The sequence below is a fragment of the Aulostomus chinensis genome, chromosome 17 (assembly GCF_037954235.1).
Source record: "Aulostomus chinensis isolate RoL2024-O1b breed Wild chromosome 17, RoL_Achi_v1.0, whole genome shotgun sequence".
Classification (NCBI taxonomy): domain Eukaryota; kingdom Metazoa; phylum Chordata; class Actinopteri; order Syngnathiformes; family Aulostomidae; genus Aulostomus; species Aulostomus chinensis.
Genome location: NC_141336.1, coordinates 16,630,996 through 16,654,912, shown reverse-complemented (window position 1 = coordinate 16,654,912; position 23,917 = coordinate 16,630,996). Strand labels below are relative to the sequence as shown.

At 42.2% G+C, this 23,917-nt stretch overlaps 2 protein-coding genes across 10 annotated transcripts in view; one reads left to right on the top strand and one right to left on the bottom strand.

Annotated features, from left to right (window-relative positions):
- The window catches only part of myo6b (myosin VIb), a 39,918-nt gene extending 36,712 nt beyond the window's left edge, over positions 1–3,206 (top strand). For both annotated transcript variants that reach the window (XM_086183701.1, XM_086183700.1), the window contains 2 exons: positions 575–793; positions 1,147–3,206. In XM_086183701.1, coding sequence (XP_086039827.1) covers positions 575–793; positions 1,147–1,346 — 419 coding nt within the window. In that variant the 3' untranslated portion in view covers positions 1,347–3,206. The remainder of the gene's footprint in view (positions 1–574; positions 794–1,146) is intronic.
- On the bottom strand, positions 2,711–22,639 carry impg1b (interphotoreceptor matrix proteoglycan 1b). Of its 8 annotated transcripts, XM_086183704.1 has the most exons (19): positions 22,192–22,639; positions 18,246–18,461; positions 16,687–16,853; positions 16,333–16,361; positions 16,186–16,220; positions 16,063–16,109; positions 15,809–15,958; positions 14,196–14,254; positions 13,699–13,898; positions 13,151–13,579; positions 11,936–12,519; positions 10,798–10,887; positions 6,689–6,908; positions 5,668–5,878; positions 4,464–4,649; positions 4,185–4,359; positions 3,733–3,816; positions 3,556–3,574; positions 2,711–3,307 (listed from the first exon to the last, which is right to left on the bottom strand). In XM_086183704.1, the coding sequence occupies exons 1-19, from the start codon at positions 22,256–22,258 to the stop codon at positions 3,288–3,290; spliced, it is 2,988 nt and encodes a 995-aa protein (XP_086039830.1). In that variant the 5' UTR covers positions 22,259–22,639; the 3' UTR covers positions 2,711–3,287. The 8 variants fall into 8 exon arrangements, 7 of the variants coding, with proteins under 7 accessions (XP_086039830.1, XP_086039829.1, XP_086039828.1 ...); XR_015109917.1 differs by lacking the exon at positions 4,185–4,359; XM_086183703.1 differs by having other exon boundaries at positions 2,711–3,574.
- Positions 22,640–23,917: the final 1,278 nt, after the last annotated feature.

Genomic DNA, 23,917 nt, shown 5'->3' with positions numbered 1-23,917 from the left:
GGCTGCTAGTATGACAGCCTGCTGCTTTGCTTGTTTCATTCACAACTCAACCAAGCATGCTTGTACTACAAACACACAAACCTTATTTAGATGCTTTCCCCTCATTTCCCTTTGTTTTCATCTTCCAAAAGCAAATATTAAGTTTGATGGGGAACAGGAACATTAGATTCACTGTTGCTTCTACCTTGACTAAATTTAGTCGCTTCTCTCTTTTGATATGATAGCTCCTGAAAGCCGTACTGGCTGTGCTTTGTTTGCCTCATATTTGGATCCTTGTTCTTGGCTGCTGCTGATGCAGCTGGGGTCTTATCAAGGCCACTTCACAAGAGCATAAAAGCTGCTTTACCTGGCTTTCATATATGATATTTGCTTGGGCATTTCCTGGGTCCTTTTTGATCTTCTATATTTTGAAAGCTTCATATTTTGTTTTCCGGCTCTTTGCCAAGGTTCCATTTTCAGACTCAGTGACAGACCCTTTATTGTGACTATCCCTCCAGTAATACTACTCAGGAGATGATCATCAGTCTACACTTTTCATATTTTATAACCACTAAAGCTCTAAGTCTCACTGAAGCCGAACAGAACCCGGCGCCTCCGATGACAGCCCAGCATCAGGAAGTGGCCATGAACCGCCAGCAACGCTATTTTCGCATCCCTTTCATCCGGCCGGCTGACCAGTACAAGGACCCCCAGAATAAGAAAAAGGGCTGGTGGTACGCTCACTTCGACGGGCCTTGGATTGCCAGGCAGATGGAGCTCCACCCGGACAAACGGCCCATTGTGTTGGTGGCAGGTGAGTGGATGGGCGTCTTTCATGTCCAGTACTGTAACCTTGCACTCCGATGAACTTTTTATTTTCCTTTTCGGAATCAACTGAGCAATTAATTATGCATTTGTGAGCAGAATTTTTTTTTGTTGAGTCCTTACATTTGAGCTGAAGTGGTTGTTTACCTTCATTCGGCCTGTTGTATGGGTGTTATCTGTGTATGTCTACAAACTTGGAGTCTAATTTCTAGAATGAACATTACGCCCAAAAACTTATGAAGACTCAAGAGTCATTTCTTCTTCTTCGTTATTCGTTCTTTGTATTCTCTGAGCCCAGGTGTGATCGAATGTACATCGTCTGTTCTCCCTTCCACCCCTCAGGGAAAGACGACATGGAGATGTGTGAGCTGAGTCTGGAGGAGACCGGTTTGACCAGGAAGAGGGGAGCTGAGATCCTGCCCAGGCAGTTTGAGGAAATCTGGGAACGCTGCGATGGAATTCAGTACCTAAAGAGAGCCATTGAGAACAAACAGGCCCGCCCCACCTATGCCACCGCCATGCTTCAGAGTCTTCTCAAGTGAACCACAGCGTCTCCGTTGGGCCCTGAAAAATGACACTCCTAACATAAACATGCACGTTCAAGGGGGTGAGGTGAATCTGTGGGATGGAACAAACTAGCTACAGAAAGCGATGCCCTGGAGACGCTCACTGTGTTTCCTCCCCAGTTTCCTTTTTTGCTGTGTGACACGTCACCAATGTCGACTTAGATTTATAGACTCTCGATTTATTGGCGTTCACCCCCTTTCTTCAATTTGCGCTTTAATGGAAAATCCCACCCCAAGGCCTTAAATTGCAATATGTCTGCACTCCACCCGAGAAGTCTTAATTGGTGTGTAGCCTTTTTTTTTAGCTATTAACCTGAAACCTTAATGTGTGGAAATAGGGACAATATTTAATTTGATTTTAGAGAAAATGTGTAGAGGCGCTTTTAATGGTGTGTGAGAGTCCGTCTCAAGTCATGTTTTATGTATGGGCTCGTAGTTATTAAGGATCCAATTACTGTTCTACATCTATACCAGATTAAAATCTAGGAAGAACATGAGAAAGTTTTCTTCCGCCTTGGAGTTTTTAGCGCTTATATCATGGATAGAAACTCGTGCATAAGGAGTCGGAGCATTTTATAGTAAGTAGAAATCTATTAGTTTGATGAAACGCAGCAACAATCGGACGAGGCCACACGTCTGTAGAAGCTGCGTGTGGTCATAGAATGTATTTTGGCTCCTGGATGCACTTTTCAACAAGTATGTAGCTTTTAGAGATCACTCCTTGCAGCTTATACGTGATACTTTTTTTAAAGGTTTGTTTGATATGCAAGAATATATAGAAGTTAGTTTTCATGTTTGCAGTTCCGTGGGCTGGGGTTTGTTTTACAGACAGTAATGTACGATGTGTGCTCTTGTCTTGTTACGCTGGCTGCTTGTTTCAATCCTCATGTCCCGCTTATTGTTGAGACTCATTATTCCCTTGCATTTGTTGCCTCTTCCATGCTTCACACTGGAAACCTGTCGAAAATTAAACATCGGCTCTCAAATATCCTTCAGTGATGGTTTGTCTGTAGTATACGTGCTAATTGACAAGTGTGAACAAGCCGATTCACCAACCCAGTAACACAGCGGTGAGCAGTCGGTCCTCTAAGCGGACCTGACATATAGCACCTAACAGGATTAGTGTGTAGATTGATTAAACAACAAATGCTAATGTACTGATGATGTCATCACGGACCTGAGGCCTATTAAGTGATCAACAGCATTAAACCAGATTTAAAGGTGCGCCGCAAACCTTAATCTCCACATACTGACAAGAGTTTAGCTATTACGCCGATGACATCACCACTATAAATATTTTCAGCCATAAATGAAGACATCCAAATGCTTTTATTGCAAAAAACCTTTTTATTGTGTAAAAAAAAAAAGTCCATATCTAAGGACAAATGATTAGCAAGTAAGTTGTCTCGAAGAGGACAAACCGATGGAAATATTCCTAGAAACAAGATGTCGTGACCGAGGTCAACAGCTTATACATTCATTCACTTTTTGGGACACACACAGTGATTAAGAATAGCATAAAAACAGTCAAACAGAACATACTGTACAGTCTAAGCCCAAGATACCACCATGTGTATCAGTTTGTACATAATAAATACCTCATTGTGAGGAAAGAACAACCTTTGCCAAGGGTATACAGGAAATGTTCCTACTGTTCAATATATATATAAAATAAATATGAACTTCCACTTAAATCCACCACACGTTTTTAATATCCACGGTCGTCTCTCTAAGACTTTCACCGCTAGGAACAACTCATCTCAATCACTTATTAACTGCTCTACTGTTATCAGACCCCCCCCCTCCCCTCCTCGGTGTTAAACACTTGTGTTGCTCGCTCCTCAGACGTGTCATCAGAGAACCGTCACTTCAAAACAATCGCTGTCTGATGTCCTTAAAAGACAACATGTTCTGTATTCATTTGGCGGTCGCCATGTCTGGATGAGACGAGAAGAGGAAGAGTGAGAAATAGTACCTCACGAACGACACTACGTATCCCGGCGGGTACATGTACAAGCAGAGAGGATCAATCACTTATTCATTTCCAAAGCACTTCATGCATTAATGTCTGTATGGAGACATCATTCCAAGGTTAGAATCTTCTCTCCGTCATTCGTTTGTAATGTCAAAGCAATGATTCTGTTAAAGACCAAAATCAATCACAGATGCATGCGCAGATGTTTACCTTTACACGCGTCGTAGAGCTGGAAAAACATTTGGTGGTTGAATATTAACACTTACTTAACAGGTATTGTGCTGCAAGTTAAACATATCGCCACATCACCCTGTATAACCTCACACTTCCCTGCTAACCTCTCCTTGGATTTATTGGTGTTTGTGTTCTGAAATCAAGGTTCCTCACCTCATTGTGTGGTATGCAGTGATGGAAGTCCACCATTTCTGAGACTAGCTTTTCAGATCTTGTGGTGTAGAGTTGTCTGGGGATCTATGGAAGGACACGAGGGGGGGAAAAAAATAAAGAAATAAGTTATATAAAAATAAAACCCTGACAGTGTTCACGCATCGTGCATCATGACTGTGGGATAGAAGCAGAGGCGCTGAAGGAGATGCAAGGTGAATAAAAGCAAACAAGAGGCTGCAGAAACGAGATGAACGAAGAGACTTCAACTTTTATCTGCAGCTAAAACAAAGCATGAAAAGGTTTGGATTGTGTAGATTTGACTTTCACCACCAGGAGAGAGAGAGAGAGAGTGTGTGTGTGTGTGTGTGTGTGTGTTAGAGCAGATTAGTCAGCTGCAGGTTCCAGGTTAGTGGTTTAGTCATTTGTGCCACACAGGCGGCAGCTCTGTGTACCTCAATACTCAGATGTATGTTTTCAACTGAGGCGTAACGTTCTTGCTCGGACTGAGACGAGGCCGAGCTCGAAGGACACGGCAACGTGGACACTTGAGTTAAGACACCGTCATCGTTCTCAAATACAGGGTTCTCCCTCAAAGTGTTCTCAAAGGCATAAGGAGCGAGACTGTGCCTACAATATGATAAGAGATCAAGGGCGATGGACGGGAAGGACACAGAAACTACATCACGGTGAATACAAGGGTCAGAAACCACAGGGGAGGGAATCCTACTTACACCAAAGTCACTGCCGTTTTCGCCTTGAGACATTTCTTGTTTATGAATATCAAAACGCCGATTACAGCGCAAACGAGGCAGAGGCTCCCCAGCAGGCAGGTGATAATTAGAGAGGGGTCTAACGGCATCGACACCAGCTCGTTGCAGCGTTCTCCGTGGTAGTGCCAGTATTTACCTACGGGGCATCTGAAACACACCGGGAGGAAAACAGAGCTTATAGAGAAGCACACAAATATACGAGCCACAGCAGTTTCCCAGTACACCCACAGTACTTTACTGTATGTATCAAGTATATTAATAACAACTCACTAGTAGCATACCTGACATGTACTGTGTCAGTACTTCTTGGTACCAACTTAACCCAGTTTAAGTCTAATACTTTGAATTATTTTTGAGGTACAAAATAAGTCAACGAGTATTATTTTGTACTGCAAATATTCTGTGAACTACAATAATCAAATATTTTCTGTAGTAATCTTTAATATCCTTGAATTGTTTTGCTAGTTTTATACTCCACAGTACTTATTCCAAAAGTAAAACTTTCAGTACAAGGCCTTTGGTAGATTTTATCCTTGTATCGTCAAGTATTTTTCCAGCACAAGACGAAAAGGGGTAGAAATATACCTTTGAATTTTCTAGTATAACCCAAGAAGACAGTTCAAATATTCTTAATGTCAATAATAGTACATCAATGCAAAATCTTACTTTTATTACTAACAACGAAATACTTCGATCACTCTAGAAGAAACTTTTTTCATTAATGAATAAATTGCAGTGTGAAAATAGATTTTAAAAAATCATTTTGAACAAATAGCCCTTGATGTTAATATAAATCAAGTTTTTTTTAGTTCTTATGGATTGCAGGTGCTGATTGTGTCCCTCGCCCAGTAGGCTGCAGATATTTGGAGGAGACTAATAAAATATACCAAAGGATTTGACTCGAACAGAGAGAATGAGAACAAACTGTAGTTGATGTTTTTTTTCTCTCACGTCTCCGGTGTCCTTGAATGCACCCCTAAGAGGTTTTTCACTTCCTGCGTACGCTCACGATTGTGTTGCAGCACAATCAAATAACTTTTAAAAACTGCGGTAGATTGGACGCTACAATACTGAAATAGGGATTAAAAAAAAATCATTTTTAAAATGTAAAATGGAACTTTTGAAGAAGTCAAGGTCGTGTTGTCTTTTGTTATCTCCTGTGTACCTGCAGGTGGCCCCGTGTCCCGGTATGATTTCACACAGGCCTCCATTCAGACAGTAGTCCGGCTGTAAAGAGCAGGTGCTCTGACACGGCAGACCGTCCTCGGTGCTGTAACCCGGGTCACACAAACACTCCGCCTCGTTGGTCCAACTGTTTACAACACAGCGGGAGAACTCGTTGCAGGCCAGGAACTTACAGGGGTCCGCTTGGTCAGCTGCAACCGACAAGAGACAAAGAGACGTGGTGTCACATTCAAATGAGTCCACCTGTCAACTGTCAGCATGCTCGATGGAGACGTGAGAAGACATTTTGATTGATGAGGGGGACTTTTAAGTACGGCACGCGTAATGAGATCAAATAAAAACCGGCGGCAAGCCAATGAGATGCATCCTGTTTACAGAAGACGGCGGAGCGAGGATGCCGACTGTGGAAAGGGACACTGCAGGAACACTCCCTGCTTCTTGTCAGCATCTTCTTCTAATTTTGCAGTTGTTTCACTCACAAAGTAGAAAATGTATTTTTTTTGCTGAAACCTCTCGAGGTTCTCTGTCATCATCGCTGACAGGAAAAGCACTCAGAAGATGCTGCTGATCAATATTTCTGTCACAGACGTTTATAGGGACGAACTCGTGTGTGGGTGTGTGTGTGTGTGATGAAAAATGAATGCAATATTAAAAATTCAAACTCCATTTTACTTTTTCTTTTAGCGCTATAACTTTATATCATTCAAACAGAACAGATTGTCTCGAAAAAATAGAAATCACTAAAACTGCTTACGGTACGGAATTCAAGATTTTCTACTTTATTATACTTCAAAAACGATCTACAAAGGACTTCAAGTGGCATTGGCAAGATTTTAACGTCCAATTGATGTCACCGCAATGATTTTTTTGGCATTTAATGAAAATTAAATGGATTGCATTTAATAGATGTTCGAGTTTTCTTGAAGAAGTGTGCAAATAAATGAACGGCATCAGAAATCTGAAGCCGATTTTAAAAAACAAAAAAAGTGCAGGCATCTCACCCGGTTCTATTTCTAAAGAGCGACTGTCGATCTCGATGTCCAGCCGTTTCGATGCAGCGTTACAGAAGTCTTCCAGCACACAGTGAACGGCCTCCGTCACGTTATACGGGACCGGCTTGTCTAGTTTCATCTTGCTGTTTACTACAACGCTGCCATTCCTGAAGTTGAGGATTTCCAGCTGTTTGAATCCAGTCAGATTAGACTGCAGGTAGGGAAGAAGCTGCAGGGGAGAGAGGGGGGGCGCGTCAGTCCGTTTGTTGAATCAAATCCTTCAAATTTTGGACTCATTTTTTTCAGTTAAGCGTTCAGTACAGGAAGAAAGGTTGAAAAAGCAGAGAAAGAGATTATTCGACTATGAATGATTTTGATCTTAGAGGCTACAAAGGCTTGTTTCTCAGAGGATGAACTTGAATTTTTAACGAATAAACCAGCATCAGATTCAGATTTGTGTCGTCCTCTGAAGAAACCCAGAGTAGCAGAATCTCCACTTCATCTTGTGTTTACTTCCGCAGTGACAGAACCGAGGTTGACGTCTTATTTTGAATTATTCAGGTCACTTTTTTTCCCTCTTTTTTTTTTTTTTAAACAGTCTGATCGCTATGAATAGCCCATCATTAAATTTTGATGTGAGCGTGAAATGCTGCCGTGATTACACTGCGCTGTAATTAGATCCAAACCAAATTTAGCTTTATAAGCATTAGAGCGCATAACGTGGCGATTCTAGTCACGGAGGAGTGAGAGGACACATGATGAAAAGATCAGGCGCTTAAAAAAAAAAAAGACTTGCACGACAACAGAATGATATGCAGAGGATTTTGTCTAAAAGGCCTAAACAGCTGAGACTCAAGTGCAACAACAAACAGCTGTGCTGGGGAGAGATGGGATTTAGCCATGCAACAGATTTAAAAATCATTCCATGCAATTTTCCACATTGTTGCATTTTTTTTTTTATCTATAAATCCCCGCAGACTTGCAGCCGAGTTAAAGCAATCTCCTATTTGATGACTCGAGCTTTTTTTTGGGGGGGGGGGGGGGCAAGTCAAGCAGCTCGGGTAATGGACCTGCATCGTTGTCCATCGATCTGAATTGCTCCACTTCCAGCCACTTGACGTTGGTTCACTACAGACGAAGCCAACATTAAACCAGCACAGTGTGAGAGGCAGAGATTACGATGCTTTAGCTGGCCTGGCTGTGGAGCGGGAGATAAGAGGCCTTAAGGAGCTCTGCTCTGATCGGGTTACTTCACTTATCACTGGCATACAGTTTACTGAGGCTAGCTCCCTGTAGCTAATAGTCTCTGGGAGAAGAAGAGAGTCCAACATCTCAAACACAAGCCATGCAGTGCAGCAAGACTTGTCCAAGTGGCACTCCCGGATTAGATCATCTCGATAGCCTCTAAGGTGGACGTGACATCACAACAGACCTCGACACGGCGAGGAAAACGGCCTCTAAACATCCATGATACCATCAATCACACGAGAGGTTACACATGTATCTACTGGTTCTTGTTTAGGAAAAAACACAGTGAAACATCCCTCCTCTGATGTCAGAAAATAAAATATCACCAGGAATATTAATGCCGCCGTGCTTCATGATTTATCGTCATTCCAAAAACAAAAACAACAAAAAAAAAAAACCTCCATGTCCAATCTTATTGGTTGCTTCACAAACCAGTAGGTACAGGAGTAATAGAGGTAAACAGGGGGGCGGTACTGGAGCGCGCTACTGCAGGCCGATGCTTCATGTGTACACACGCATGCATGTGCAGTGTCACAAATGTATCCAGCAACATTCGGATCGTTTAAATGGGCTACTTGGTCATTTCTAAACCGTTTTGGACATTCTGGGATTCCCTTTTCATGAATAGAGCCCATTTAAAGGAAAATAAGTGGACTATTCCTAATGGGTTATTGACCATAGACAGTAAATACTTACCAGCTCAAACATCTGACCACAATAGTTTTGCCGGGAAGCTATAAATCAATTAATGAGGAGGAAAACTGCAGAAACCACAGTTTGGGCAACCATTAAAGTTTGGAGATGGAGTGTTATTTTAGTTTTGCATGTATCTTAAATTTGTATCCTATGATCCAGGGATTATTTGTGTGTTTTTCTCTCTCTCTAAAAAAAAAAAAAGTCAACAAAACCTACGACTCGACACACAGAGAAAATGACCTATTTATTCTTCCTCCTGCCTCACATTCCATCTGCTCTTTGCCTTCTGATTTCTTGCCATGCACCTAAAAGGTTGAGGCCTTTACGTAACTCTGAGTGCAGGGCACCTGTGAGCCAAGCCTAAAAATACAAGCCCTCCGCCAACCCCGGGGTAAGCCTTGGAACTAAACATCTACGTCAAGCCATGCTTCTGCGTCTGATGAACGCTATCAGGTGCTTGCTTTACAGACGCTTGCCTGCAGCTGAGACACTTTTAAAACTCAATCTGAGAAAAAAACCAAAAAAAAGCTTCCCCTTGGAGAAAAAGTTCAGAGTTTTTTGTTTTTTTTTTAAAAACATGCAAATGCTTTGACAATCTTTCATCTATTTTATTGCATCGACTCCTCAAAACACAGAAGTACAGTTCACTCTACGGGACCACGGCGGTCCATACAAACAGGACTGATGTTGCGCTAAGCTGATTGGAACCATTAATAGCACAATGTGTGTGGCGCAGGAACCAAGCGGAATTACTTTAAAGCTTCTTAGCACGAGTCACAAACCTCTGCTTCCACAATGACTCAGGCAGACCCAGGTCTCATGATTCAGACTAGTTAGCACTCTACCTCCGACTAAACCTCGCCAGTAGAACCACCCAAACTGCACGAAGATGGCCAAACAACCCTCTGACTAAGAGTTCTATCATGCTATTCTGCTGCAGAACCGTTCACTATTCCGGCAATCATTCGATCGATCGATAAATCCTTTATATTTAAGGCCTCCAACACACTGTGTGATATCAACATGTACAAAAAAAAATAATAATACGGAAGATTATGAGGGAAGATTTTTTTGTTGCACACTGAGATTAAAATCAACAAGTAAAAAATGTAAAGGTTAAAAAAAAGTGTTGGTGAACACATCACCGCATACAATTGAGGAATTGGTGAGATTGTTATTTTTACTGCATGAAAAGGTGTGAGGTGAAAAGGTGAGCGCGGGAAAAAAAAGTAGAACAACTTTGCAACGGAAATTGCGTTCGCTCATCTCGACATTTTGATTTTACCCTCGACATGTAAGACAAAAAAAGCTTCCTCCTTTCATTTTTTTTTTCTTCGTGCCCTAAGAAACTTGAAATTAGTGTACATAGAAATATAAATACTATACATTCTCATGGAGTGAAATTACAATTTTCTGATACAAGCAGCTGCGCGGTATGTTGCACCTGAGGTTTGTGTCAAAGTACAAAGAAAATTACAACACATGTTTTGCATGTGACGTTGTTCCTTGGAGGAATAGTTCACCGTTTTGGGGGGAAAATACGCTTTGTCACCTTTGGAATGCTTGGAAGGAGAAAAAAGTCCATCGACTAGAAAATTCAAAGTTGTGACATTTTAGTTTCCTCTGTTTTACCAAATGGTAAAATCACATCAGGTGAGTTTCAGAGACTTATTTGTATCGTCCTCATCGAATGAACATTCCCCCCCCCCAAAATGTTTTACTATTCCTTTGACCGTTTTTGTTGTTGTTGTTTTTTTGCACGTTAGCTCTTAAAACAGAAGCCAACTTTTTGATTTTATCTCAAAATTTCAGAAAAAAAACCCAAACATCCGTGGACACAAATTTTTACATCCTGCTGAATTTTTTTTTCCCGTGAGAAAATCACATTGAAGACAATTAAGGCCAGAAACACTCAAAACTAGCTGGTAAGAACGAAGTCTCACACAAAAACACAAACGATGAGCAGCTGCGACAGGAAGTGTGTGGAGGAAACAAAGCAGACGACAGGAACGGAAGGTTTTAGAAATGTTAGGTGCTTTCAGTTTGTTAGATCCGTTTCAGAAAAGTTAGGAAAGAAATAGAAAAAAAGGTCATGCTCTCTCTGAGGCATCAGACATGAAGTTCCAATATGGAAAAAAAAAAAAAAAGAAAAAGAAAAAGAAAAAGAGAGATACCGGTATGGAGGCTAAAGTTGTCTGTCTCTTAGGCCCAGATTTACTGGAGGCTCCAGGATTTGGCGAGTTTCTGGACCCAGAATGCTGTGTCTAAGTGAAAAATAATCATTTGACTTCATTCTGTTTATACTGCCCTGGAAATTAAAGCATTTACTTACTTCACTGCATGAATATGGTCTTCGTTGTAAACTGCATGATATTTTTTATAAAAATAAATAAATAAATAAAGCGTATTAGGAGCAAATAGGAAATGAATTTTCTAATATTTTTCGGAGAAGAATAGCAGCAGTGAGGATAAGGCTTGCTGCAAAGTGCATCCTCACTTGTGCAGGACGACAAAATCCGGATTAAGCACCAACTGGGGGCTCCTCTCAAATATGTAAGGGAACACGACAACTTTTCGTAAAATCCTCCCTAAAATTGGACAGGATGGATATGCTTCTTTCCACTGTACATGCATTAGGGAGCCACCACGTAGAGCTGTACACCAGCTGAGCATAAAGAATGCAGGTGGATGGGAAGTGTTAGCTTACTTCACTCAAAAGTAATCCAATAGATGAAGTTCAAGATATCAGTTTGCCAGTGAGATATCGTCCTCTCTTACAAAGTCAGCCATGATCAGGAGTTGCAGTTGCTCTTCTTGTTGTCAACAAATGTTTTTTTTGGGAGGTTTTTTTTGCAATCAAGTCACTCCGCCTCAGAAAAGTAGTTCTGGCTAAGAGTCAGAGTGGAAAATGACAGTGTCTGTTATTTTCAAGTACTGTTCTATAATGTTGTGCTCATCCACAGTGCTTTTAATGAAGGCAAAGAACATTTGAGAAGATTGTATCTGATGACTTTTGAAGCATGCTAACGCTTCCCACCCGCGACCACTCATTGCGCTAAGCTAACTAGCGCTCAGCATGTCTCTGTGGGTCCAACCTCCCTAATGCATTCACAGAGGAGAGAAGGGTATCCGTCTTCTTGTCTGGTTCTGGGGACGATGACAAATGAGTGTATTTTCCCAAAACATTGGCTCCTTCAAAATTAAGTTCAATACTGCATATCATACATACGTGTCTCTAAGGAGTTACATGAGAATATATGAGAATAAAGAATGCACAAGCATGATATCCAGCACAAAAGCTTGTGTACCTACCAGCTCCAGAAAGGTATTCTCCAGGGATTTATACTCTGGAGAGCTCTTGTTGAACAGGTCATCAGAAAACATCATGTTAGTGACCCTCAAGCTAAAGAACACCACTAACTCCTTGCTCCTGTCCACTGCTGCCATCACAGGAGTGCTGGCTTGTCTCATAGCCGGTGCAGCCGTAGACTCGTACGGCCGCTCATCCGACTCTGATGGGAATCCGCTCCCGCTGTCTTCTCCCAGAGGCTCAGTCACCTTCGCCTCTGTGTCATTCCGACTCGGTCCTACATCTTCCTGAACGTCCTCAGGAGGATGGCTGACCAGGGTTACCCCACTATGACCTCCACTAGACTCATCAGGGGTTTGTCCGCTCTCCACTGGGGACGGTAAAGTCTCTTGGTTTGACACGGGTTCGATGCCTTGAACCGCGTCCTCGTGAGATGATAGTGTGGGGACCGGGACAACTGCTTCTGTGACATCACGGTCAGAAGACTCCGGCAGGGTAACCACCTCAACAGGAGCGTCGGTGATCACTGTTTCAGGTTCTGGAGTTGGTGAGGGATGCCCAACCGCCATGTCAGCTGGTCCAGAGTCTTGCAGAAGGAAAGTATAACCAAGAGTTAAGTCATTAGATCTCACTGCTCCGATTTTTGGAGCTTTTAGATAATAGATTTGATTTACAGTTTTAAAAATCGTACTAACAAAAAAGACAGTTTCAAAATAAAAAAAAGAAGAAGCTTGAAATGGTCCCTCTTCATAATGTCCTACAGATTGCATCACATGTCTATGGTATTAACATAAATGAAAACTACTTAGAACACCCAATCATTTTATACCCACTTCTCCATTTCTGACACGTTTGCTATATTTGGAAGCGATATTGGATTTCAAATACAAATTTGAGGACAGTTTGTCTGCCCAGCAGGAGTTCGTAATGACCGACCACCAGCAGGCCCAAGTGTGTTAATGGATGTTTTAGCACCAGCGGGGAACAACTCACCCAGCAAGTCTGACGCACTGCCATGCATCTGCCGTCCTATAACAGCTGGCTGGTTTTACTCAAGATAAAGTCACTTTTCACACTTGAAATATTGACAATCACAACGATTCTCTCTGATCAAAACTCAGAAAGTTGGCGGTTTAAGTTTGAATTCGTAAGCGTCTGCACTTGGGTTTGAGGTTTGTTTTGTCATTCTGCTTGAATGAACCCTGAGAAACACTCACCGTCCGTCACCTGCTCCTCAACGTCAGCCTCACCTCCACCGTCCAATTCGGTCGGAGGCTCCTCCTCCACCTCCAGCTCTGCGATGGTTTCCAAGATTGTTTCTGAGGATATAACATCAGCGAACTCTCCCGCAGCGTCATCTGCAGACTTGCCCTCCTCCTCCTCCTCCTCCTCAACTGCTGATGCTATCAGTGGAATCTCGTCATTCGTGGCAGCAGGACCAGACTCTGGCTGGATGTTTGGGATGAAAGGCACAAAGGTGTGTGTTTGTGGTTTGACTGTAGAACCTTCCACAGAGTTTTCTATCGCTGCCACTGTGGGGTAGAAGCTCAGGGTGCTGTCCTCCCACATGGCCTTGGTGGCGTCTTCAGATAGGACGCCATCAACAGGATTTATGCCGAGCTCCGCCACTGAATAAACTGTTGTCACTGGAAAGAAAGTCATAAAAATGAGATAAGATATTTATTCAGCGCCAGTTTTTTTGTATGTGTGTGTGTGTGTGTGTGTATGTGCGCGTGTGTAATGTGAAGCTAATGTGAAGCCTCACCAGCCTCAAAGTTGAGCGTCTGTATGTCCAAAGGGAGAGACGGTTCCTGTTCTAAGGCTTTAACGATGATTTGCTTCAGTTTAGGTGCATTTACATCCTCATTCGTCTCTGCCTCCGGCTCAACAACTCCCCCAGGTTCATCACTGAGCTCCGTTTCTCCGTTAAACACCACAGCGTAACGCATAGACACATCCTGCGATCTGATGAACACAAGAACAAAAAAACACACACACAAGTGATGGGTGTCGGCTCACATTTCAGAGCCATATCCCATTTTTGGAGGGTATTATAGTTTCTCTTTGGGATTTGATAATAAAGACAACTGTAAAAAAAAAAAAAAAAGTTGGTTTAGAATACAAATGTAAGACATTTGTTTTGTCTTACATTATCTTTTGCGAACACACACCCGCACACACACACAAAAAGAAAAATCAATCATTACAAGGCAAAAATAACGAGGTCAACTCCTCAATAAGCCCCGCCCCCCGTCAACTCACCGGAATCCCAGAACACGAATTTCTTTGAATCCTGGAACTTTTTCAAACACTTTAAGCATCTACGAAAGAGAAGCAAGAGGAAGAAAATCAGATATTCAAAAAAAATAATAAAATAATCTGACAGAAGAATGTTTTTTTTAATCAGTAAGCTATTATACAGAGTTGTCCATTGACCATCTGTATAACCTGGTTTGGTGTTTTTAAAGTTTTTAGAAATGCCAAGCTGACAGAACCACTTCAAGTCCTTTCGAATCATCTACCAATGGCATCGCCTCCAAGCTTGTGACAAGGCTGCTTAGCTCATTTGAAGAAGTTATTTGACTCGTCAGTAAATACAACTTGAAGCTTTGCTGCATCTTTCATTGTGTTATTTTCTTCATACAACAAAAAGGGCACGCATGACCTGAATTTGGCCGTCGGAGTCGTAGCTGTGTTTGTCCACCTGTTTGTTAGGGTTATGCGTCAATTATGAGGTCGAATGTCATCGAACTTGGTGGAAGGATGCAGGGTGGGTGAAGGGGGAACCCGTTAAATGTTTGGGTAAATTAATCGTAGCGCCACCTGGTGGCAACAGGAAACAATGCGCTCTCACTGACGGGTCCATCATATCCGACTCAAATGAGGTGAGAAACACCTTTAAGAGTTTTGTGATTGTGTTGCCGTGAGTGGGTTTTCTTGTTGAATGAGTTTACCGCCGTGATATAAAATGAGTTCAAGTTTAATTTTGTGTTAATATTTTATAGTTAAGGGGAATGAAAAGTAGACTTTGAATATCAGTGCCTCCATTTGATTGACAAAAAGAGCCAGCTGGCTTCTTCTCAGGATAAAAATCAACTGGCGACTGCAGAACAGTGACATGGAGGAATAAAGATCGCAGCACAACATTAACCGACTGCGTCTGACATTTAAAGCTACATTTGAAGCAGTTCAGTGTGCTACAACTGACATACTAATGAGACATCTAACTTGAAAACAGCACTTAACCCCGGCGGAGGGGAAAGCTCTCAGAAGGAATTGTTGTCTTGCCTGAAAGAGCAGTGACAGTGCTGCTGTATGTCAAAAGCTGCCTGATATTAATTATCATTTTAAACAGTCATTTGATCGCATGAACCGTCGGCGCTCTCATTTTATACGAACAAAAATCTTCTGTCGTCCCTTAAAGAAGAGGACACGATGTACGTTTTGTATCCGGCAGCTGAAAACGGTTCGGCACGCTGCTCAAACTTCTTGTTGAGGACATTGATTTTTAGTTAAAAACAGGGTGAAGGCTTCACTGTTGATCAGCTGACCCTGATTCAGCCAACATTCAGCTCTTTCCATTCAAACTGCAGACTGATGGACCGGATGGACAGAAGCTGCTGTAAGCGTGTCACTCAATGCCTTCTTAGTCAGAGATAATCTAAATGATTAGATCTCTCTATTCCAGGCTCACGGTCATTTACAAGTCTTATCAAAAGTCCTTTGGGTGCAACCTTAAAGCTGTTAAATCAATCAGGGTAAGTGACAGTATGAGGAACTGGCAGAAGTCACTTTGAGAGAGTGAAGATTATAGGTGGATGCAGGGGAGCAGCAGAGTTTTGTCAGTAAAGTCGTGCAAAACAGCTTCCTCTCACCCTATTCGTGATCTCTCTGGTGATGTCATTGTACTCCGGAGCCTCGGGGTGACGGAGCAGCTCACTGTACACGGGGTCTACGATGGTGACGCTGAACTCAACAATATACTCCTCATAGTTCTCTTTTATCATGTTGGGATCTTCTTTTATCTGGCAAAGAGGAACAGCAACAAAACAAAATAAAATATAGCAGAGATGAAAAAAAAAGAGAGAGAGATTCAGTCTGAAAAATGAGATTGTAGTGGATAACTTACTGGTTCAGCGTCTGTTGGAAGTAGAATGAGCGGAGGAGTCCAGGTACCTGAGACAACAACAGAAGTTAATGTAGGGTACTCTGAAAATCAGGTTATGTAGTTGTGCTCCTGTCTACAACTCACATTCTCTTCCAGGCATCGGCGTGACAGTTAGAATCCTGTGAATAACAATAATAATGATAATAATAATAATGTTGATGATATTTTATGAACATACAGAGCTCAGTTTTTGCAAACACAGAGGAAACTATGCAAGAAGTTTGCACGTACCCCTCAAGTTCTGACTGCTCGGCGATTCTCTGAAAGCCAAAAAACAATTATTCCAGATTTGTGTTCAAAAAAATTACATTCATCACATGGCCATGTCGGAATCTAGTCACTTAAGAGATGAAAAAATGTAATAAATTGTGATTTCACCATGACTTGTTAAGTAAGTGAGATCACGAGAGAACTGACACAAAAGTTAAGAAATGAGCGCACATGGAACCTGTATGAGGTTCTGCCTGAAGCCACAAAAGGCTTCTACAAGTAAGGTAAGTAAGGGATTTTGCATTTCTTTTGTAGTCGTAGTTTTTTTGTTGTTGTTTTCATTTGGTAAGAACACTGCGTTGGTGCAGGACTCACCCTGGCCACCATGTCCAGGTGCTCCTGAGAGCTGCTAAAGTTCAGGGCCAGGTCGTCCATGCAGAGGTTCTCGTGCTGGCAGGTGTAGACCCAGTCTCGGTACTCCTCCGAGTTGGGGACCCTGTCCAGGAAGATTCGAAACGCCTCCCAGATTGCCTCCTGACAAACTGAAGAGAGAGAGAGAGAGAGAAAAACAATCATTCATCTTAGCCGATACCTTTTGTTTCTCAAACGTTCTAAGAAGAAAAATCCAGCTCACATGCAAATAAGAAGGAATGCAAATATGTTTGGAGAACACAAAAGCTTTCTTTATTGGCAACAAGGACAGGCAGCACTTCAAATGGGAGTTACAGCATGAAGAAATCAAATAAGTGAGGTTATTGGTATTGATCTTTGCATCTCTGCATGTGGGTGGTTTACTGTGATTCAGAGGGTTTTTTTGGTAAAATTATTCTATTATTCCCTGCAGGCAATGATTTTAGTGCCACTTAAACAGTTTGCAATGCCTCCCAAATGTGTTAAATCACAAAATCTATTTAATGTGATAAAATAAGAGCGGGGGGAAGAAAAAATAGTAATGTGCATTCCAATGAATATCAACTTGGATTTTTTTGAAATGTTGCATCTGCGTGACTTTTTTTTTGGTGAAGAATCAAACCGAACGATGACATCCTGAAGCTTCAGCAGGAGTTAGCTCGTGGTGAACAACCTCCACATCGTCCCAACACCTTGAGGCCACAGGGATTTTTTTTTTCCTGTTCTTTGACAAACTCAACTCTGGAGCAATGCCATTACCTCCAGTACACCGACTTAATCTGCTTCGTTCGAAAAAAAAATCACACAGCAGCTGCGGCACCACGCTTTTTTTTTTTTTATTCTATACGCAGGAGGTACACCCCCACATGAAAAGTCATGTCATGGTTGCGTGTATCTCTGTGAGTAAGTAACAATTATTTATCTGTGTTTGAAGGTTCAGTGAGGTTTGGATGATAGAAAACCTTTAAAGCACACGATTTTATCCAGTTCATCCAAAACAGATGCACATACGGCATCATCAGGTACACGGCTCACTGGCGTGGATGCACCAGCATGTTGGTGCCCATTTTAGGCCTTAAATGTCTTCCCATTTGTGCCTGGTGAGAATGAACAGACTCGACACGGCTGAAACTGCATTCTCCCTGTTGCAGGAACACAAATTATGATTTTCCAACTCATTCATATCACAATCATGTGAAAAGATTCTTCTCAAAGAGGGCCGGATTATGTTTGTATGCAGGGAAAGGACACATCTGTTCTATGGTTGAATTTCTCTGCATGAGGCGATAGCCCACCTGTCAAAATACAAAGTTTTTCAGGAGCATTAATGAACGTAGAACACAAAGCAGGTCCAGCTGCCTTTGCACCGAGGTTGCATGATCAATGATGACTGATAATCCTCAGACGTAGGTAGCAGCGTTTTATAATACTCTAAAACTATCATCCTTTTCACGAAAAAAACATGCAAAATGTGTCAAAATCGGAATCTGACCGCAATTTCATTTACAGTTTACCTCATTTACCTCGGAGCTTGTAGTAGGCCCGATGGCTGCCGATGACGGCTTTCATTGTCTCTTGGGGACAGACTTTGACCCCCGTGGTGAGGATGGTTGACCTTTTTATCCGACGTCCATCCTGATCAGGTCTGTAACTGGTGGTGTGTCTGATTGGTCTAGAAGATTCCAGAAAATGTCGATACTTCGCATCCCTGAGTCCAGAGAAACCGTGGTCATGAAGGTCTGCAAGAGCAGTCAGTGACGTTGAGAGAGGAAAGAAATGTGTTAATGCAGCTCGTGATTGAGGTCTTTGGTGATAACTGTCATAATTATGTCCTATAAATATTTTCATATCATTTCGGGGCATTTTAAGCCTTTGCTTGACAGTCAAAGTTGAGAGTGCATGTTTCAGCTAACGGTCCGGCCAGAATGGTCTCATGTCAGGGGAAGATACGTACTCATACGTTCTGTGGTGATATTTTAATCAAGAATATTACAGAATTTTTCAATTATTGAGGCTGCAGATGATTAAATCTTTGTTCGTCAAACACTCAGCATCCCTAAAACCTCTGCAGAATCTTGCCGTTTAAAACATGTCGGCTTCTTAGACATTTAACCTGAGGGGAACGATAGAAACGGAAAAAGATCCTTTAAAATGTCCTTTGAATTTCAGATTAAAAGGAGAAAAAAAAACAGCTGAGTCACCTAAAGAGCAAATAAAACTGATGGAGTGACAAATAAAACCATTTGCAGCAATTAAATGCACACTTATGTGACACGCAATTAAACCGTTTTCTCTGAGTGTTGATCGTTTTGCTCTCGGGTCAGTGTTGTATTTGCACACTCATTCGGTTTGATTCAGCAGGAAAAAACAAAAAAGGTAAGAAACAGTGACGCTCAGCTCTCATCTCTGATCCGGTTATCTCCTTCCATCTAGTCAATTAGCTCAGTCGATTCCTCTCCACGCACCCTTGTTGGCAAATGGCGCTCAAGTCGCCTTATTAAAGCTGCTTCAGGCTTCCTGCTTTTTTACATGCCATCATGCAACGCCCGCCTGCCCCCCCCCGATTTAATAACTTCTGACATAGTTGCTGACGCTCTTTTGCATCCCTTTGCTGCTCCCTCTGCCTTTGGCTTTCCATGAACACTCACAGAAGGTCAAGGGAGGTCCCCCAGATCAGAGCCGCAGCACCAGGTTGAACTTATCGCAACGCAATTAAAATGTGGGTTGGGTTTTTTTTGTAGTGATGAAAGTGGTGCTGACTGAAGTTATCTCAATTCTCCAGCCCTCTGATCTGTTTATTTATAGCACTTTGACTTTGGGATTCTATCTAACCGAAACATCTCTTTCATGTGCAGTTACTTACTCGAGCGGCACGTTCACTCTGGCGTAAAAAAAAACATGTCTGGAGCTCCAGAGGTGCTGGTTTGTAACTTGGAAGCCTTCATTTGAAATGCAGGGAAAAGTGGCCCAGATGCATAGCCAGAGTTCAAGATGAAGGCTTCTCTCAAGAGAATGTTGTCGACATGCCGGGAGGTGAGTTGACCTCCTCAGCTGCAGCACTGATCTGCGAGGAGTGGCTGAGGTTGCATCCAGGTGTGAATGTGCAGCAATGAAAAATGTGGCGTTAAAAAAAGAAGGAAAAAAAAAGCTATCAGCGAACCTGCGCCGCAGCTTTGACTGATTAGATTAAAATTCCCACCACAAAAAGATAAACAGCACAAAAAAAAAAAAAACTCCCACCACAAAAAGATAAACAAAACAAACAAACAAACAAAAACCTGTCACACCATAGAAACAAAGCTATTTTTCAAAGAAAGGCATTCATTGTGATGCCAGGTGGCAAACCTTCTTAAGACATAATCCGAGCTTTATTTGCCCCCAAAACACAGACTGGAGGTCATCAGACCCGAATAACAAAAACCTGCCTTCTCTGGATTAAAGAATAAAATACTGGTTACAGTCCAGCATGCAAGGTTTACACTTGAAGCTGTAGCTGGTAGAGATGCTGCGTTTTTGTGCAAATAAATAAATCAAGAAAGTTACTTTGATACTTGATCTTCCAACAGAATTGTTTATCGATTTAGTGGAGAAAACGAAACCCCAGCAGAGACCATATGGAACCGTACGTGTGTTAACTTTGTATTTTTCGTGGGAGGACACAATATATGGTGAACACCTATGGGAGCTTTTACGACATCATGAGCTGACTGAACGCAATAAATTGGATTGGCACCAAATATCAGAGAAATAAACTGCTGTCATGATGTTGGAGTACTTGACTTAATAGTTACTTAAATATTAATGTCCTCTAAAAATGTCGATATCTGACAAATTATCCTCTCGTTTAACACGTTTAATAAATCAATTCTCCATGACTGCGTTCTCATTTTTTGCCTGTAATAACTGCATATCTTTGGCAAATCCCATTTGGTCCGTTAGGTTGTGTTTATTTTTAATCCGCTCATGTATTTATTCAGTTATAAATGGCTTGGAGATGTGGTGAGGATCTCATGTGCTTGTCCTTGTTGATGCTGGTGTTAAAATTTGAATTGGCAATATTACTATAATTACTCATACTTTTACATATTCTTTGTTTTGCATGTTTGCCATCCTCCATGTTTTATGAGGGCACTAAAGCGGTCTGTCCCTCTATTACATTTGAAACTAAGAACCTGACGTTCGAGCCCTAACGAACTGAGTGGCTGCATCATTACGGCTCTCCCCTCAGATGTTGTTTTGTCATGTTGCTGGATAGGCCGGTAGCTCTGGATGTTCCAAACAATCTACCTTTGTAAAGCTCCTGATGTTATGTTGAAACTGACAAACAGCCCGTGGCGTTGCTGCGTGGGTGTCAGGGATATTGTAACTACCTCTGTTATGGTGACAAATGTGTTGAGTTGACTACTTGCACGTAGAACCCGAGCCAGAAAACAAACCCACAACACAAGAATTCATTCATGGGGTTTTTTCTTGACATGAATAGCGCAGCGAGAGAAGGGAAAAAAAAAAAACTGTTAATCACTTTCTTTGCCTCAAATCCAAATTTGGCACAAAACCAACAACAGGGAAATAGTGTGGGGGTATATTATCCCCTGTTTTGTGACCATCAGGCAAACGCATCTAAATTCCAAATATTTTACTAGCTCTGAATGTGACCTGAAATTTAGCCAAATCATGTGATCCTTTTTTTCCCCTCCTTTCTCCCTGCCACCTAGATAACATCTGAACGGGGTTTTGGGAATCGGTAAGCTTGAATCCTGACAGGCACATGCACAGACACGAGGAGGGCCTGAGCAGAAGGAAGGAGTGTTAGAACGGGCTTTAATGCCCAGCGCAGCCGAAAAAAGGCTTCAGAGCAGAATTACAAGCCAGAAAAGATTAGCGTCCTGCGACACTGGGAACAGAATGGCTTTTGTTTCCTTCAGCATAATGAGCTCAACCAGGCACATCACAGCGAGCAAGGCAACCAGTGCCGACACAAATCTTATCGCACTGTGCTATCCATCTTTGGAATTATGCTGGCTCTATTCTTCCCCTGCTCGCATTATTTTATTATTATTTTTATTATTATTATTCATTCAAAGTGAAGATCCATGACCTTGGTGCTTCTTCCTATTTTCGAAAGATGACAAACATTATTAGGCTGTGTTTTAGGTCGTTGCAGTTAGGCACCTTTTACATGTGCTGCCATGCAGAAGCACAAGTTTACATCGTGATCGGTGGAAAGAGCTTCCCTCAGGTCATCAAATTTCTCATCGTGTAAATTGCAAGGAAGTTTGGAATTTTTTTTTTCTTTAAATGGCTGAAATGACAGGTTTTCCCCCCCGAAACAAGCGCAAAACATTGTTAGAGCTCCAACTATTTGGTGCAGTTGGAACTTTGTTCAGAAAGAGTTGCACAATATTTAAAACATAATTCTAACTCCACTCTAATCCTAAATTCTACGACTGTTTTCCCAGACTCTCTTACCTTTGATTTGACTTGCTTGGAGGGTAAACAGACACAAAGTGATGAATAGTCCTGATCTCAAAAGCATGATGGGCTAATATAAGTGATTCTCAAGCCCTAAGTTTTCATTTGTAAATATAAAATGTTGCAAGCAACTTTTTTTTTTTTTTAAAAAAAGGAATAAATAAATAATCCAGGATCTCTTTATCTGGAGTCCATGGGCAAACTGTGCAAAAGTATCCTCCTCATCAGTGCTGACGAGGTCTCGGGCTTGGTTAGCACCTCTCCTATCTGCTCCAGCGCAGTTCTTCAGCAGCAGTTAGCTCCTGGATCCCTGCAGACGGCCGAGGTGCCTGCATGGATGGATGAGCAAAAGGAGCGAGGGAGGGAGGAGAGGTAGAGGAAGGAGTGGTGGGGGGTGTGGGATAGAATGGATGGAATCTTGGCTCAGGAGTTTTCTTCTGTGCTGTCAGAGTGGCAACAGTGAAGAGGTTAAAAAAGCAGGTTCTGTTTTGAGTCTAATCTCTTTACCTTCTTCTTGCTGCTTGTAATCCCCTCTGAGGCCACGTGGCCGACCGGCCTCATCCTGTTAGCCACCTTCTGGACCCTCGTCTGTCAGCTGAGCAAACTTGGGGATCTGCCAACCAGCTTGGGCCAGAGGATTTCTCCCCCTTTGTCCCCCAACTGCACCCCCCAACAAAGTCCATCACTGACACCCAGCCTCTTAGTGCGTCTGCCCCCGGAATGTCACCGTCTGACTATCTGACTGGTCCTCAGCTTTCACGGGTGCCCACAGTAAATCCTCGCTTCTCGCTCACTCCAGCAAATATCTCTTACATCCAGCTACCAGTCAAATAATGAGCTTTTTTTCTTACACAACCGGAGTGCAGCCTTTATGGCCTTGTGTGAGTCATTTTCTCTCAGTTGGATGTTGTGGAAGAAAACTGATTGAGGCACTGTGAGCTGGAGGGGAGATGAAGCAATGTTCCTGCCGTTGATTTTCCTCTCGTCTCATCAAAACCGTCGTTATATATTTTGTCACTGCGAGAGGAAAAGTAGCCGAGGTGATGCTCCTCATCTGCATGCTCTCTGGTTTTGGTTGACGTGGAAGATTGTGGCCTCTCCTGTTGTGGTATCAGGGTGGGAGGGCTCCATCTTGTAATTCTCCACCCCTCATCTTTTTTTCCCGTGGAGAGGATTAGCCGCTCTTGTTTGCTCTTAACAATTTACTGCTGTAAATAAGCTTCTTCAACAGCGACGTAATCCGAGCAGGCAGTTTTCTGACACAGTAATCTGAATTTTGAACTAAGGAGTGTTTATTAACTGTAACATGTGCTTTGGAGCATTTACAAGCTGTTGTGTGTGTCGACAAGGATATCTTGAATGATAATACTGTTGCTGGAAGTACTGTGGGTACAGCCTGCAGAGAGGAATGTGGTGGGGAAATTATTAAGATGGACACAGTGTTTGTCCCAAGGGGCTCCAAGTTCTGGTGAGATGAGAAACAACACTCAAACTGTTGTTGCGTCTGAGCAATTTTTTAATCTTGCAAGAGGGAAATTTGTTCAACACACAATGAGCATCGGCTGAAGAAGAATCCACAGAGTCACTTGAGCTTTTATTCGTTCTTTGTTGCCCCTGCAGATTTACATCCACCTACACTTAAGATTCCCGTTTGAGGTTATATGAACATGTAAATCTGCGGTCATATGCAAGAAGATGAAGTTGGAGTCTGTTCAGCTTGCAG